Raw genomic sequence first — 15564 nt, 5'->3', positions numbered from 1 at the left:
TCTTTACGGTGGCTCGGTCTGGCCACTAGGGTGCCGAGTCAGTGTCCCCAGGGCCCGCACCGTGACGGAACAGGGAGGCGCAGGGCCTGGGCGCTGAGACACCAGCAGCCTCACCAGGTTCCTGGGACCCCTGCACAGCCTGACAATACTGAGCCTGGCTCCCCCACCAAACCGCCACCCCCCCCAAAAGAGACTGTAAGATCAAGGTCAGTTTTTGGTTACTTTAATTGTAAAAACCAAGACATTTATATATAAATAAGACCGCTGTGTAAAATAGGATTCACCCTTCTACTAAAACCCTTCTCCCCACACTCAAAAAGAATATAGAAAACCCAGCAGAGATAAGAAGTACAAATCGGCATGCGGTCCCTGATGAGAAGTGGCAGGCCAGGTTTCCCTGCTGAAACAGGCCTCGCGGCGAGGGCGCTCCTGGCCCAGGCGTCTCACCGGAGGTCAGTGACACTTCCAGAAACCACGCAGGTGCGGTTCCCGCATCCTCAGCCCCTGGTTACCAACTGCACACGTGGAGGCAAGGTGGGGGGGAGGGCCGGGGATGGGGCGGGGGGCAGGCTGCTTGGTCCTCATGCCAAAGCCAGGGGGTTGTGGAGCTGTCGCCCGAGGAGACGCAGTGGCTTGTTCAGCCCGGGGCCAGGCGGGGAAAGGGGCTTCTGGGGGTGGGGTCAACCGCTTCTCCAGAAGATGAGGAGAGAGGCCCTTAGTGACCCCCTAAGAGGAGAGGCTCCCTCGAGGCAATCTGCACACAGACCCCGTCAAGTCAAGAATGGGCAGACGCCTGCCCACAGTGCTGGGTGTGGGAAGGCGTGGGGGCTTGGCAGGTCCCTGTGAGAAAAAAATGCCACCCCCCGCCCCTCCTTTGACCCTGTCACACACACCCCACCCCCCTAGCCCTCCCCTGCTGCCCCCTCACACCCGGGGACTCAGCGTGAGATGGCTGCAGATGCATACGCGGGGCGCGGCTCAGGACACGGTACACAGGACGGCGAAGAAAAGACCCCAGCTTTCCTCTGGAAAGTCAGGACCTGCCCATGGCTGCTCCCCCCTCCCAGGGGAACAGCGTGGGGGGAGGGGGGGGAAGGCCTGCGGGGGCGGGGCGGGGGCGCGGAAGGGCGGGGGGACAGTGTGTCAGGAGCACTTCCAGACACACACAGCCAGGGTCCCCCCAAAGTACAGGTAGAGGAGGTTCTTCACCTCGTGTGTGATCTCAAAGCCGAAGCCTTCGCCGATCACCACGTGCCAGGAGGAGCCGAACTTCTTGTCCATGGTCTCTTTGATCATCTTGGCAGCGCTCTGCAACGAGAGCAGGCTCGTCGCGGGGCGGGCGGGTGGGGGGGCAGCTTGGGGGAGAGAGTGGGCGTGAGTCAGCGCCCTCGCGGGGAAAGGAGTCTCGGCAAGAGAGAGGCCGTGACTGCAGTTCAGCTCAGAACCTTCAGACCGGGTTTCCAGCCCCTCCAACCAGGGGCGGCTACACAGCTACCCCAACCGGCGGAAGACACCGGTGAGGCGGCAGGGCGGGGCATCGGGCCTGAGACAGGCCCCGGCTGGAGCTCGGAGGCTGCTCTCAGCCCTCAATGAGCCAGCACCCCTGAGCGCACACTGCAGATGGAGCGATCGCCATCGTCACAGCGAGGGCTCAGGGCTACCTTCAGGGAGCACAGAGGCCTTCCCTGGTGCGTCTGGTGGGCTCTGGGAGAGAAGCTGGCCCTGCCTCCCTCAGCTGTGACAGCGGCGCCCCTCGTCCTTCCCGAGCTCGCTCTTTCAAGAGGGTTCGGGAAGGGTGGAAGCCTGGCCTTTGCGGAGTGAAGCCCCAGGCTCCGGCACTTGCTGTGCACTGGCCGCGCCCGCCGCCACGCCAGGCGCCTCACCCACATCATTTCAGGACGTCTGTCCTTAGGACGACCCAGCGAGGAGGCAGCATCCTTTCCCCCTGGCACAGACCGGGAAACGGGCCCAGCGATGAGAACTGGCCTGTCCAAGGTTAAAGAGCTAGGAAGGGGCTGGAGACTGAGATCTGAGCTTGGGCCTGCCTGGCCGGTGCACAGTGGCCAGGGCCTGCCTCCCCCACAGGCTGCCACCATGCTGGGTTCCTTCCTGTTCACCAGCAGACTGATGAGTGATTTTTCCTGTGTCCATGCCTACTGTGGTGTCGCCAGCACCTAGGACTGTGCCTGGCACAGGGATGGTGTTTAACATCTTTGCAGAATGGATGAATGGATACATGAATGAATGCCTGGGCGGGCCTCTGTTCTCCACTGGGATGGAGCCAAGGGGCAAGGTAGCCTGTTTTGCAGCCCACCTGAGACGGGGCACGTGGACAGGGGCATCACAGAAAGTCCCCCGGCTCTTCTCCCTCTAGCACTGGGTCAGTGCCCGAGATAGCGCCAGCCCCTGCTCTCACCGGCCTTTCCCAGGCTCTGAAAGCTTCCCAGGAAGGGTCTAGCCTGGCCCCAGCGGCACTCTGTGTAGCTGGCTGCGGGGACTGGGGCCACAGGGGTCACCCAAGACACGAGGGGCCGCACTGATGGCAATACCTCGTTGTTGTTGGAGAATTTCTCACAGGCCGTGACACACAGCTCCATGGTCTCCACGCGCATCTCCTCTGGCATGTCCGAGTGCTGGAGGCAGGGTGGGGGACAAACAGAGACAGCCTTAGCCTGTGACCTGGCTTCTGGGCTGGCCTCTCGTCCCAAGCTTAAGGCATGGGCAGAGCCCAGAGAGATGACCCGTCTGCTGACGGAACCGAGCAAGGCCTCGTGGGCTCTTACGCCCGGGGCCCCTGTGCAACCAATGTGTCCCAGCGACACACAGGGGAAGGCGGCTGGCCCAGGCAGGAGCACGCTGGCCACGGAGACGCTTTACCAGCAGCCTCAGGGCCCAGCTGACTGGCTCAGATCCTGAAGAGATGGTGCAGCCGCTCTGAGGGCCCCCTGCTTTTCTTCCTGGCCCTCTCTGGGTGCCCTCCTCCCCTGGGCTCCGTCTCTATCCTTGCCTCTTCAGCTCCTGCTCTCCGGGGATCCCGCCCTGCTCTGTGGATGCAGACATCTTCTAGATGGGCAGGGTTCCCACATGCTCATCCTTACTTTAACCTCTTTTGGGGGCTCTGGATTCCTATGTCCAACTGCCTACTTGCTAGCCTCAGAAGTCTGAAAGATAACGCTTGATGTTCCCCCACAAACCTAGTCCTCTATCTTCCCCCTCTTGGTAACCGACACTGTTTTCTCTCCCACACTCAGGACAAAACAAACCCTGGCAGTCACCCTTGGCCTGCTTTCCCTCACACCCAGCATCCAGTGTGCTGCTGAATTCTATTGCTCTCCCTTCAACTTCTGTCTAGAACCCTACCGTGTCTTGCCATCTCTGCTCCGTGACCTGGACCCAGCCACCCTCCCTCCCTGGGTCTCTGCAGTAGCATCCTGGTTGGTCTCCCCACTTCCACTCGGGTTCCCTAAAATCCATTCTCCATCCAACAGCTGGAGGGCTCTTTCAGAAACGTTAAACAGATCACCAGACTCCTACTCCTCTGCTGAAGGCTATTCACTGTTTCCCTTTGAAGTCAGGGTGGGATCCCCATTTCTCACTGTGGCCCCCAGGCCTGGGAGGCTGGCCGGGCTGTCACACTGACACTCACGTCCAGGGCCCCCTCACTTGGCACTCATTCCAGCCACACTGGCCTTCTTCCTGCGCCTCCCAGATGCTGAGCTTGCTCAGGCTTTCCATGCCTGCTGCTTCCCCTGCCTAGAGAATGCTCTCCAGACTCTCACGGCGTGCTCCCTAACTTTATTCAGGTCTCTGATCAGAGAGCCCTTTCCAGAAGCCAATCTTTCCTCTCCAGCTCCTTACTTCCGCTTTATTCTTCTTCAGGGCACTTGTGACCTGAAATTATGTTCTTTAACCCTTTTTTTCACGGGGGCCAGGCTTGTCTTGTTCACTCCCATATCCACAGTGCCCGGAACAGCGCCCGATATGTAGTAGGCGGCCTAAACAACTGTCAAGTGAATGAACGGATGGATGGAAGAATGAAGCCCTGCGGGCAACCCCTCCGTCTCTAGGCTGGCCAGCAGAGCCTGCCATAACCTCCTCCCAATGCTATCCTGCAGGGATAAGCTCCCCCTCGCCTCTCTCTCTCCGAGGCTCTTGGGCCCTGCTGGCCACCTGCCCCCCTCCCCCGGGCCTTACCCTGACCAGAGGGAAGGTCTGCAGTCGTTTATAATCAGCCTCATCTTTCTTCCCTTCTGTTTCTCCCATGATACTTCCACTGTGACCAGGAGGAGAGAGGGATGCTTTCAGGAGGTGCTGGGACTGGTAATTAAGACACACCCAGGAGATTCAGGAAGCAGGCCCTGCCAGCTTGGTGGAAGCAGAAAATGTCTTTCCCCAAGGGGTGCTGTAGAAAACAGGAAAAACCAGGAGAAACGAGTTGGCTTAAAAACTATACATCACAAATTAGAAATGTCTCAGTAACAATCTGACACCTCCCCGTCTCAACTCCTCCACATCCTTTTCCAAATGGCCAGCAAGTCTGGAGATGGGAGGATGAGTCAACATGAGATGCTGGGACCCAGTTAAGAACACGCTGGTACGATGCTGCAAGCCCACGCTGTCATTATCCAGACAAATACTGACTGCGGGCCAGGCCGAGGGTGGAGCCTTCAGCTTGCAATTAACGAACTTGGCTTCTCTGCTAGGCTACTATGTACATGGTCCTTGCTTCCCGGCAGATGTGGTCAGGAAGTGAAATGTCAGGTGGTGTTCAACAGTCCTGGGCTTATGGGCAAGCAAATGCCTCCTTCTGCAGGTCCTGGCTCTAGAGGAGACATGTGACCAGTGACGCTCTGCACCCTCCTTGGCGTGCCAGGCAGCCTGGCTCTCCTCGTCCACTCCCTCAGGCCACCCTGTCCTGTCCAGCTGGCCCAGGAGTTGGGAGACTCAGGCCTTAGTTACTGGTCCTTCCGCTCACTAGTTATGTGGTTTTGGGCCTCAGATTCCTCATCAGTAACATAAAGGTGGTCACATCTACCTCGTGGGACTGTTACAAGAATCAAATGAGATGGCGTACACCAGACACATAGTAGGCACTCAGCAAACACCCAGCAAACTGTTTTTCCTTCCCTCTGGCTCCCTGGAGATTCACACAAGGATATGATGGAAAAGTTATAAAGCCTAATACACATGCATAGATTTCTTTTTTCTTTCCAAATCTTATGGAAAAACAGATGGAGCTTTTCCTTAAAAGATGGGCTTGGATCCTAAATGACTGGAAGCAGTGCTTGAAACTCAGTGTTTCTCTCTATCCTACAAGTCAGTTTATCCTATAACTCAAAGACCTTTTAATCTCAGAAGTACAACTAATATAAATGAAAATGAACCACCACATCATTAAGCCCCTTTTAACTATCCTTATTGGACAAATGGGTGTCCCTGATGGCTCAGTAGTAGAGAATCTGCCTGCAGGGCAGGAGCCACAGGTTTGATCCCTGACTTGAAATGATCCCCTGGAGGAGGAAATGGCAACCCACTCCAGTGTTCTTACCTGGAGAGTCCCACAGACAAGAGGAACCTGGCGGGCTATAGTCCATGGGGTTGAAAAGAGTTGGATAGGACTGAGTTGGTATGCAAATACAGCCAAATAATGTTATAATATTCCAGCATCGCTCACATTTCCAAATAAATTTAATTTTCATTGCACAGCCCCCGAACCCTGAAGATGCCCAGCGTAGTCACGAACAGGTAGGTAACGACGGGTGACATCGGTTGGGTTTCCTGCGGGCTAGACACTGTTCCAAGTACCCCACGTGCATTTACTTGGCCCTGCGCCACCAAGCACCCCATGAGTTAGGTCCTGCATGCAAGGGAGGCATCGCTACCCTGAAGGCCACTCAGCTCCTGGGCAGCAGAGCTGCAGCTGACCTGCGATGGTCTCCGACACAGGTGATCCTAACACCGTCCTCACATCACAGGGCCTGCACACAGCAAGCACACGAGGTGGGTGCCCACACACCTCGCCCCCTGAGGCATGACCACAAGCACGGCTCCCATGGTCCAGTGAGAGGAATGTTAGCTTGTCCCTTTTGGTGTCTCCCCGTCCAGCGCTAACTTGATCCTTGTTTGGTCAAGCCTTGAGCTTTCTGGGCACATTTTTTCTGGGCGGTGGTCTCAAGTTTATCCCCTTCTCTGGTGCCGCAGAAATCCTCAGCGCTACTCCATGTGGTCGGCCCCCTCAAGCGAAGCTGGAAGCCTGGCATCACCCTCTGCCTGGCAGAGGGGTGGGGGTCCTCCCCCACCACTGCCCGGGTATGCTCTGGTTTCCCAGCGGACAGATGGCTCCTCTTATGTCACCATCCTGGGCATTTGTACCACCCAGATATTAGCGGTGTCTGTTTGTCTCTACATATAAGCTGGCAAACGACCAAGTACGATACCATTGTACTTTCTGCTTAAGTTTATTTCACAAAAGGCAGTGAATCACCTTGTCTTTTCTCGTTTCTATTAAGGCCCCATTCCCTGCCGTCCTCTTTGTGGTTATTTGGTAAAGGCCACTTTGTTGCCTCCTCCCCCACATCATCAAGGGGTGACAGAAGGTGGGGGCTGCACTGATGTAAAAGGATTACATCCTTTGTAAGCTTTGCTGTCTCCCGAGACTTTCAAGTGGGAACAATTTATGACGCTGAAGCAGCTGCTTTAGGCCCCTTCCACCCGAATACTTCAATCCGATTCAGTTCGGCCTCTGGGCTAACAAGTGCCAGTGTGGAGAGGAGCTCAGAGGCAACTGTGCGCATGTCTGCCCTCGGGGACCTCAGGGTCCATGACCACTGGTTGGACTGCTTTAGCACGTGGAATCCTGGATGAAACCACACTTCGGAGGTGTTGTCAAAGTCCATTCTTCAGGAACAAAGTGGGAAAGCCACTGGGACAGTTTTTTTGGGGGGTGGGGTCAGGGGGGACATCACCTGATAGAGAAGAGAAGATTCAAGACTATGAGGTGGGGCACTGAGGCTAGGGTACCAGCTCTAAAACAGAAAGCAGTTCTGCCCTCTTCCCTGCTTTGCAGCCTGAGGCAAGTAATTTAACCTCCTGAGCCTTGGTGTCCTCCTCTGCGAAATGGGATGGTCCCACCTTGTCCTTCTCAGGGAGCTGTCATGGGCACCAAGTATCTATGCACGTGAGCGTGTGGAAACCGGAGGGTCCTCTGCACCCAGCACCATGCTGCTCCAACCACCACCACATTATCAGCCGGGACTTCAGCCACATCATTCGGCCACATTTATTAAAGGTCATGACTGCAAGTGGCTTTTCCTAACCTCTACACACACTTCTGGGGATCCAAAAGGGATGAGACTCAGAATGAAAAGGAATAGTTATAGACAAGGTGTTTCCAAAAGTAAAAAGGTAGAATTTTTTATGACACTGTATCATTATAGTACAGCTAGTCATTCAGCTCCGATTTTAAAACCCTGCTGAAAGAATGCTACCCAATATAGCACAACTCAAGTTTTAATAACCTTATCAATCTTCCATGCACATGAGTGTGTGCCTGACAGGTCCAGGCCAGGAAGCAGTTGCGTCAGGTCTAAAAGAGAGCCCTTTAATAATTTAAGTGTGCTCCCGGCCAGGGCACGCGAATCTGCAGGGTAGCAGAGCTCGACTCTCCCCGGGGCCCATCTGGGCACACAGAGCCAGCGTCAGCCTTGCTCCCTCTCTGCCCTTTATTCTCCTTCTCTCCCAAGGCCCCTTCTGGAGCCTTACGCAGCCTCGCCCACATCTGCCGTGAGGCTTCTCCTCGGCAATGAGCTGGGCTCATCTCATCACCTTGTCAAAGCTTGTGTCCTGTGTTCTTTGGTGGGCACTGACTTCAGTCACTATTTATTCTTTTGCTTCTGAAATGTTTGAGAAGAATCCTTACATGGGTTAGGGGATGTGGGAAGGAGGAAGGAAAAATGAACGAATTCTGGGAAAAAAAGGCCAAAAGGGTCTGCCAGCAGGCACCTCACCACCCCCTCCAGCCACTCAGCACCTGGAATAAGCTTGGTTTGTAGACCACGGCTTGCCGCCTTGACCTCTCTCCAGCATCGGAGAGATGGGAGGACATGTGTGGAACATAGCTTTATGGTTGTGAGTACAGGCTCCACAGGAAGGTCTGGTTTCACACCTCAGACTGTCTCGGATAAGTGTTTTACCTCTCCAGGCCTCAGTTTTCTCATCAGGAAACTGGGTCTAAAAACAGACTCTACTTCACAGTCAATGTCAGCTTTTGTTACTGGCGCGAGAGGAAGTGTCCTTCTTTGAATCCCAGCAACTAAACAGCGAAACACTCAGGCAAACAAACCAATACTCATCAAGCTCCTGCTCTGTGCCATTAGTACTGAGGCAGGAAGGAGTCACAAGGGAATTCTGCAAACACAGTTGGGCTGGGGGAGCTCTGGTGGAGTGAGTGATACATTGCTTTCACACCTGCTGTCTCATTTCATCCCAGAACAACCTGTGGGGGCAACACCCACTCACAGTTCTCAGACAAGGCACCTCAGAGAGGTCTGGGGGCTGGCTTGGGGGTACACAGCCAGGATCGGGATCCTTATCTACTCTTCTCTACCTTCTGTGCTTTCTCTCCTGTCCCGAGCAAGTAGGAGGCAAGACAGTAACACAAACAGTGTCCATCCTTGGCAGCCAGCAGTCCAGACTCCTGCCCACACAGATCCGCTGGTTCCGGCCGGAGTGAGGCCACACACGCCCTCAGCACCTTGGACATCCTCCTGCCCTCCCCTGACAAGTTCGCCCTCCACCTCCTGGCAAACAAAAGGCAAGGCTCGTAAGGTGAGGGGAAAGGAACCTGAGGACTTGAAGGCATTCACCTAAGATATCAGGGAAGTCAGGAAACAACATGGACCATCTAGGTTTCACCATCAGTTTTGAAATGCAGCATCTACTATAAAAGAAAATTTCAAGAGTAAGAAAGTGATGATTGCAGGATAAAGAATAATCCTCAAGAAGACAGTTACCTTTCATGTACACAAAGGATTGTGGTTTGTTTTTTCACACCCCCCTTATATTTTTTCATTTCACTGATGTCTGGTGAAAACTTCTGATGTGCCTTAAACCAGGGGGAGGGAGGGAAAGAAAGATGGAAAGATGGAGAGATAGAGATCAAGACATTTTCTTTATGTATAAGATGATGTAATAAACCATACTGACTCATATGGTTCTCCCTCATGGACATACCCAGGTTTGGATGCAATCCAAACACTTTAGTCAAGATACAAAGTACAACAAATAGCATTAACTATCAGAGTCATCACAGAGAACAGCTGCTTACTACAAACAGTGGATTACTGAGTCTCTTACCCGCCCCTTCCCCACCCCCCCCTTCACACCTACTCCCCCTTTCCCACTCAAGAGAACAGATTTGAACGTAAGTGACTAAGAATGATGTTATCACAAAAATAAACTGGAATTAGCACTGAGTTACTTTAAAAAAAAAATCATTCATAATCACTAATTACTGGTGACGTCTCATAGCCAGTCACGACTCAGCAGTGCGTCGTGAGTCCAGACAATCTTTCGGGGATGAAGGACTTGCTCTGCTCTCCTGTAGATGCCCCCAGAGCAGCATCCAGTGTCTGGCACATGGGAGAAGCCCAACAAATATCTAAACTCTAATTAAACTGTATTTCATTTGCCCCCTGGGTAGGGGGGCCCTATCAAATCCCTTCAATAACATCTATTGATGCATCTATTGAGCACTGACCTTGAGCAAGGCAACAGGATGGGTGTTTTATGTAGAGGATCTCATTTACTCCCCCTAAGAACTCCATCAGACAAGCACTATTATCCCTACTTCCCTGATGATCATTCAGGCTGAGCAAAGTGACTTCCCACCCAGCTAATAAATGGATGAGCCAGGATGCACTCAGCCATATATGACTTTCAGTTCAGTTCAGTTGCTCAGTCGTGTCCAACTCTTTGCGACCCCATGAACTGCAGCACGCCAGGCCTCCCTGTCCATCACCAACTCCCGGAGATATGATTTTAGCACTAAGCTTTTTCAACCGCTCTGCTATAAGCAAGAGAGAGTCTCTGCTTTCAAGGAGCATCCAATTTAATATGAGGGAACACCACACACACCCAAGGAACTAACTATGGTTCATGGCAGAGAACAGGAAGTGCCACCAGCCAGACACAGAACTAGAGGGAAGAGGAGAATTCTGGAGGACAGGGGAGAGGACAGTGAGCGTTTGGTGGCAGGGGCAGCGTTTGAGTCAGACCTTAAAAGGTGAGTGGGAATCCTGACTGGTGGGCAAAATAAGGAAGACATTCCAGGCAGAGTGATGAGCAAACACAGTGAAGTGGAAGCAGAAAGCTCAAAGGGTTTTATGGGAAAGTCCAATGGTCCAATTTGGCCAGAGGACAGAACCTGGCAAATGAGAAGAAAGGAGGCATGCCGGGAAAGAGGCTGGGATGGGGTTGTGGATGTGGAAAAGAGCCCTGAGACCCAGGCTTAAGAAGTATGGTTATTTTTAGTGGAGAAAGAGAAGTCCTTTGGAGGTCTCCTGGGGGCTGGTGACATGGCTGTGTTTTGACAATTACTCTGGTGGACTGGGTTAACAGGAGGAGAGACTGGGGGTAGGAATACCAGTTAGGAAGCTATAGCGATGGCCTGGGTGACAGGCATTAAAAACTTGAATCAGGATGATGGCTTCAGACATGGAGAGACTGAGATCCTTGCAGAGGCAGAAACACAGATGTGACAATGCCTAAGTGGGATGAGCATGGCAGAGGGGCAGATAATGGCCCAGGAGGATGGTGATCTAACTGAGACAGACAGGAGAATTCAGGTAGAACAGATGGACAGAGAGAGATGTGGGACGCTTTGATGTTTGAATTACTGAGTTTAATTTGTTGGTGAGATATGCAAATGGAGGTATCTCCTCAGGAGCAGGGGATCACAGAATCATGGATTCCCAGGCGGAGGAGGGGAGCCCTGGTCCCAAGTCCAATCACTACATCAATAAAGCAATCTCTATTCCAACCCCCACCCCGCAAAGTCTCACTAACGATGGAAGCCCAGGAGAAATATCTGAGCTGGAGATGTGAATTGGAGGGTGAAATGGAGAAACAGGGTGATTCTCAGAGGGAGGGAAATGCGCAGAAATATGAGACAAAGGAAGGAAGTTCATATTATTCTCAGAATCCCCCAAGGAGATGTGCTATAGTATCCTAATTCTGTATATACTCAGGCTGGACTCCAGGGAGATTAGAGAACTTGCTAGGGTCCTGTAGCTGGGAATCCAAATTAGGTTTGCCAAGTCCTTTTCTCCAGGAGACGGTGAAGAACAGAGAAGCCTGATGTGCTGCAGTCCATGGGGTCGCAAAGAGTCGGAGGACACGACTGAACAACAACAAAGTCCTTTTCATTACACTCCAGACTTCCCACGAGGATCACGTCCTCGGGGAAGTCTACAGTTGGGTCAAAGAATCACATCCTGGGACGTCAGAGTCAAAGAGACCTTAGGGATCATTCAACCTAACTTCTCATTTACAAATAGGGAAACTGAGGCCCAAAGAGGGAAATGACCAGCCTCGATTCCCAGAGAGTCGTCAACTGTCCAACTCAAGCGGTCTGGGAGGAGGCGATGGCGACCACCCGCCCAGCCGCGGGAGAAGGGGGTTACTCGGCGAATGATGGGGGTTCAAGGTGCAGGGGGAGTCGGGTTAGAGAGGACGGGGGAACGTGAAGCTGGAAGGGATCTCAGGAGGGCCTGCAGAATAGCGACGGCGAAACTGTCTCGACAGAGCTCGCAGGTGCCCGAAGTGTTGGGGTGGGGGGGAGGATGGGGGTTGGGAGGATCTGGAACTGGGGACCAACAGGCAGGAGGTTGAGGTGGGGCATCGGCGGTGGGCGAGGCCCCGCCCGCCCCGCAATGCCTCCCAGCCTCGCTTCGGGCCGGCCCTCCCCGCCCGGTTGCCCACCGCACCCCGTGGCCTCACCTGCTCCCGAGGGGGCCGGAGCTAAGGCCTCAACGAGCGCACCCCCGCCAGGGTTGTCAAGGAGCGAAACAAGAGTGTCTTAGCAACAGCGAGGAAGTCCTGCCCCCTTACCGGACGTTACGAGACTCTTACTTCTTATTGGTGAACCAAGATGTCAATCAACACTGAAGGGCCCTACAACGTAAATGGTACGGAAAGAGGCGTGGCTTACAGGTTGAGGAGGCGGGGCTTTACTTATAGTTGTCTTAAGTGGGCCTGAGGAGTTGGGCATAAACAGAAGTTCCCATTTTAGAGAAACTTGGAAGAGCGGTGTTATCTGGAGAGTTTCTTTTAGTCATTTGAAACAGCAAATGCAACTTGTTGGTGTCCTGACACTAATAGGCCACACTTAACGGCAGAAAGCGAAGAACTAAAGAGCCTCTTGATGAAAGTGAAAGAGGAGAGTGAAAAAGTTGGCTTAAAACTCAACATTCAGAAAACTAAGATCATGGCATCCGGTCCCATCACTTCATGGCAAATAAATGGGAAGACAATAGAAACAGTGACAGACTTTATTTTCTTGGGCTCCAAAATCACTGCAGATGGTGACTGCAACCGTGAAATTAAAAGATGCTTGCTCCTTGGAAGAAAAGCTATGACCAACCTGCTGCTGCTGCCAGGTCGCTTCAGTCGTGCCGACTCTGTGCGACCCCATAGACGGCAGCCCACCAGGCTCCCCCGTCCCTGGGATCCTCCAGGCAAGAATACTGGACTGGGTTGCATTTCCTTCTCCAATGCATGAAAGGGAAAAGGGAAAGTGAAGTCGCTCAGTCGTGTGCAACTCTTAGCCTAGACAGCATATTAAAAAGCAGAGACATTACTTGGCCAGCAAAGGTCCATCTAGTCAACACTATGTTTTTTCCAGTAGTCATGTGTGGATGTGAGAATTGGACGATAAAGAAAACTGAGCTCCAAAGAATTGATGCTTTTGAACTGTGGTGTTGGAGAAGACTCTTGGGAGTCCCTTGGACTGCAAGGAGATCCAACCAGTCCATCCTAAAGGAAATCAGTCCTGGATATTCACTGGAAGGACTGATGCTGAAGCTGAAACTCCAATACTTTGGCCACCTGATACGAAGAACTGGCTCATTGGAAAAGACCCTGATGCTGGGAAAGATTGAAGGCAGGAGGAGAAGGGTATGACAGAGGATGAGATGGTTGGATGGATCACTGACTTGGTGGACATGAGTTTGAGTAAGCTCCAGGAGCTGGTGATGGACAAGGAAGCCTGGCGTGCTGCAGTCCATGGGGTTTCAAAGAGTTGGATACAACCGAGCGACTGAACTGAACTGAACAAAAGCCTAATATAAAGTAACATCATGTGGGGCTTTTGCATGAGTATTGCACCTGATTCTCTCCACAGTTCTTTTAGGTAATAGTATTCATAACCACATCCATCTGAACTAAGGTTCAGAGAGGTTACATAGTTTGTAAAGGGAAAAAAATCAAGGTTAAGTTCCTGGAGAAGGAACCCAGGGCTCTTGCACTGTGGCACACCCTCATAGAGCTGCCTCAACCTGGTCTGTAGGAGACTCTGTAGCATCTGACTTAAAGATATAGCTGTCCAGAGCCTGCCTTTTCTTTCCATTAGGAGAAATTAATCTGAATGTATTAGTACAATTAGGGAGAAAGGAAAGGGGGGAAGGGAGAGAACCCCGCAGATATAAGGTTTTGATTGGTGGATCAAAGGGTCAGTGAAGTACTTCATATTTTAAACATTTACCCTCTCATGATGGGTACTCTGGGTGGATCTCCACTTCACATTCTTTGGCACTTTCTGGGAACTCAGCCCTCGCCAGGTGCTGATGATTCAGAGAGGAATAAGATGGGGACCTTGGTCCCAGAGCAAGCATGGTCCAGTGTGGGGAAAGCCATGTCAACAAATAGACACAGAGTAATTCATTCTACCTGAATTCTGATGGAGGAGTGGGCAAGGTCCTGGTTCTCTCCAAGGAGAGAGTAACTAACTCAAAGGAGGTGGTGTTTGAGTTGACTGAGTCTACGATGACTAGTAGGCTAATGAAGGTGGGAAAGCAGAGTTCACTGGGGACTTCTGGTGGCTCCAGGAGGCCTGGGTAGAGTATGAGGGGGTAGTGAATACTGGAGATGAAGATGTAGGGAAGTAGGTTTTGTTTGTTTGTTTTTGGCTGCTCTGCACGACTTGTGAGATCTTTGTTCCTCAACTGGTGATTGAACTCAGACCACAGCAGCAAAAGTGCTGAGTCCTAACTACTGCACTGCCAGGGAACTCTGGAAAGTAGGGTTTTGAATGCCAGTTCAGGGAGGTGAGGTGAGAGTGGGGAAAGTAGCTGCTGGAGGGTTGTAGGTAGGGCAGAAACATGGGAAGACTTGAGTTATGGATGATTACTTGGATGGAGAAGATGGCAGACTGGATTTGGAATAGGTAGGTGAAGGCAGGTGCAGCAGGTTTAGTTTTGAGACTTGCAAGTGTAAGGTTCCCTAGGCCTCTGGCGACTCCCAGCTTGCCTCCGTGGTATGTTCTGGGGTCCACGGAACATCTGATTCAGCCTCCAGATTCTCCCAATCCTCTTTGCCAAGTTCCTCCAGGAGATGGAAGGTGGCCTTTGAGGGGGATGAAGCTCTTGCTTCCGCCTCTCATCCAAACTTCTCCCCAAAGGGGTCCACGTTTTCTGTCTTCTCTTTCTCACCTCCCATTCATTCTGCAGCCCACTGCAATCTGGCTTCCACTCCCACGATTCCACCAAAATTCTTTCTTCCATGGTTACCAGTGACCTCCTGAAGAGCAGAATACAATAGACCCTTGTAGTCTTTATCTTACAGGACCCATCCACTCTGCTGGGGTAAAACTGTCGACTAAACTCATCTTCAAAGAAGGCTGCAGAGCCAGCAAACTGACAATGATTCCATTGTCAATGTCCCTGTAGATGCTGATGGCTCCTGTGCTTCTCTCTCCAGATTAGGCTTCTCCTTGGAGTTATAGGCCTAAATATCCAGCTGCCCCTTGACTGTCTCCACCAGAATGTCCCACAAACCCTCTATACTCAGTGTAAACTGAATCCATCATCTTCCTCCAAACTCCTCTCCCGCATCCCCATCTTGATCAATGGCATTAACCCCACTCCCAGTTGCCTCCATCAGGAGTCAGGGAATCTGGGACTTTCCTGGTGGTCCAGTTGTCAAGAATTGTCCGCCTACAAGTGCAGGGGACTCGGATTCAGTCTCTGATGGGGGAACTAAGATCCTACATGCCTTGTGAGGCAACCAAGCCTGCCAGCCACAATTATTGAACTCACATGCGCTGGAGCCCCTGAGCTGCAACTAAGACCTGACATGGCCAAAAATAAATAAATATTTTAAAATAATAGAATAAAAAATAAATCAGGGAATCTTGTCCTTCTCCCTTCCCATGAGCATCACCCACCTGAAATCAATCACGAGCCTTCTGATTCTGACTCCTGTGTTCTGCTTACAGCCCCTTCTGATGGCACTCCTCATAGACACAGCACCACCATCCCACCTGTATTATTGGAACAACCTCCTACTAGG

The 15564-nt window shown here is 52.3% G+C and overlaps 1 protein-coding gene across 1 annotated transcript; it reads right to left on the bottom strand.

Moving 5' to 3' along the window:
- Positions 1–207: 207 nt before the first annotated feature.
- DNAL4 (dynein axonemal light chain 4) lies at positions 208–12094 on the bottom strand. Its single transcript, XM_040233338.1, has 4 exons — positions 11998–12094; positions 4195–4402; positions 2550–2633; positions 208–1308 (listed from the first exon to the last, which is right to left on the bottom strand). The coding sequence occupies exons 2-4, from the start codon at positions 4261–4263 to the stop codon at positions 1144–1146; spliced, it is 318 nt and encodes a 105-aa protein (XP_040089272.1). The 5' UTR covers positions 4264–4402; positions 11998–12094; the 3' UTR covers positions 208–1143.
- Positions 12095–15564: the final 3470 nt, after the last annotated feature.

The sequence above is a fragment of the Oryx dammah genome, unplaced genomic scaffold, assembly GCF_014754425.2.
Source record: "Oryx dammah isolate SB20612 unplaced genomic scaffold, SCBI_Odam_1.1 HiC_scaffold_29, whole genome shotgun sequence".
In the NCBI taxonomy this organism is placed as follows: Eukaryota; Metazoa; Chordata; class Mammalia; order Artiodactyla; family Bovidae; genus Oryx; species Oryx dammah.
Note: the sequence above shows the minus strand (reverse complement) of the source record. Positions and strands in the feature narration are given on the sequence as shown.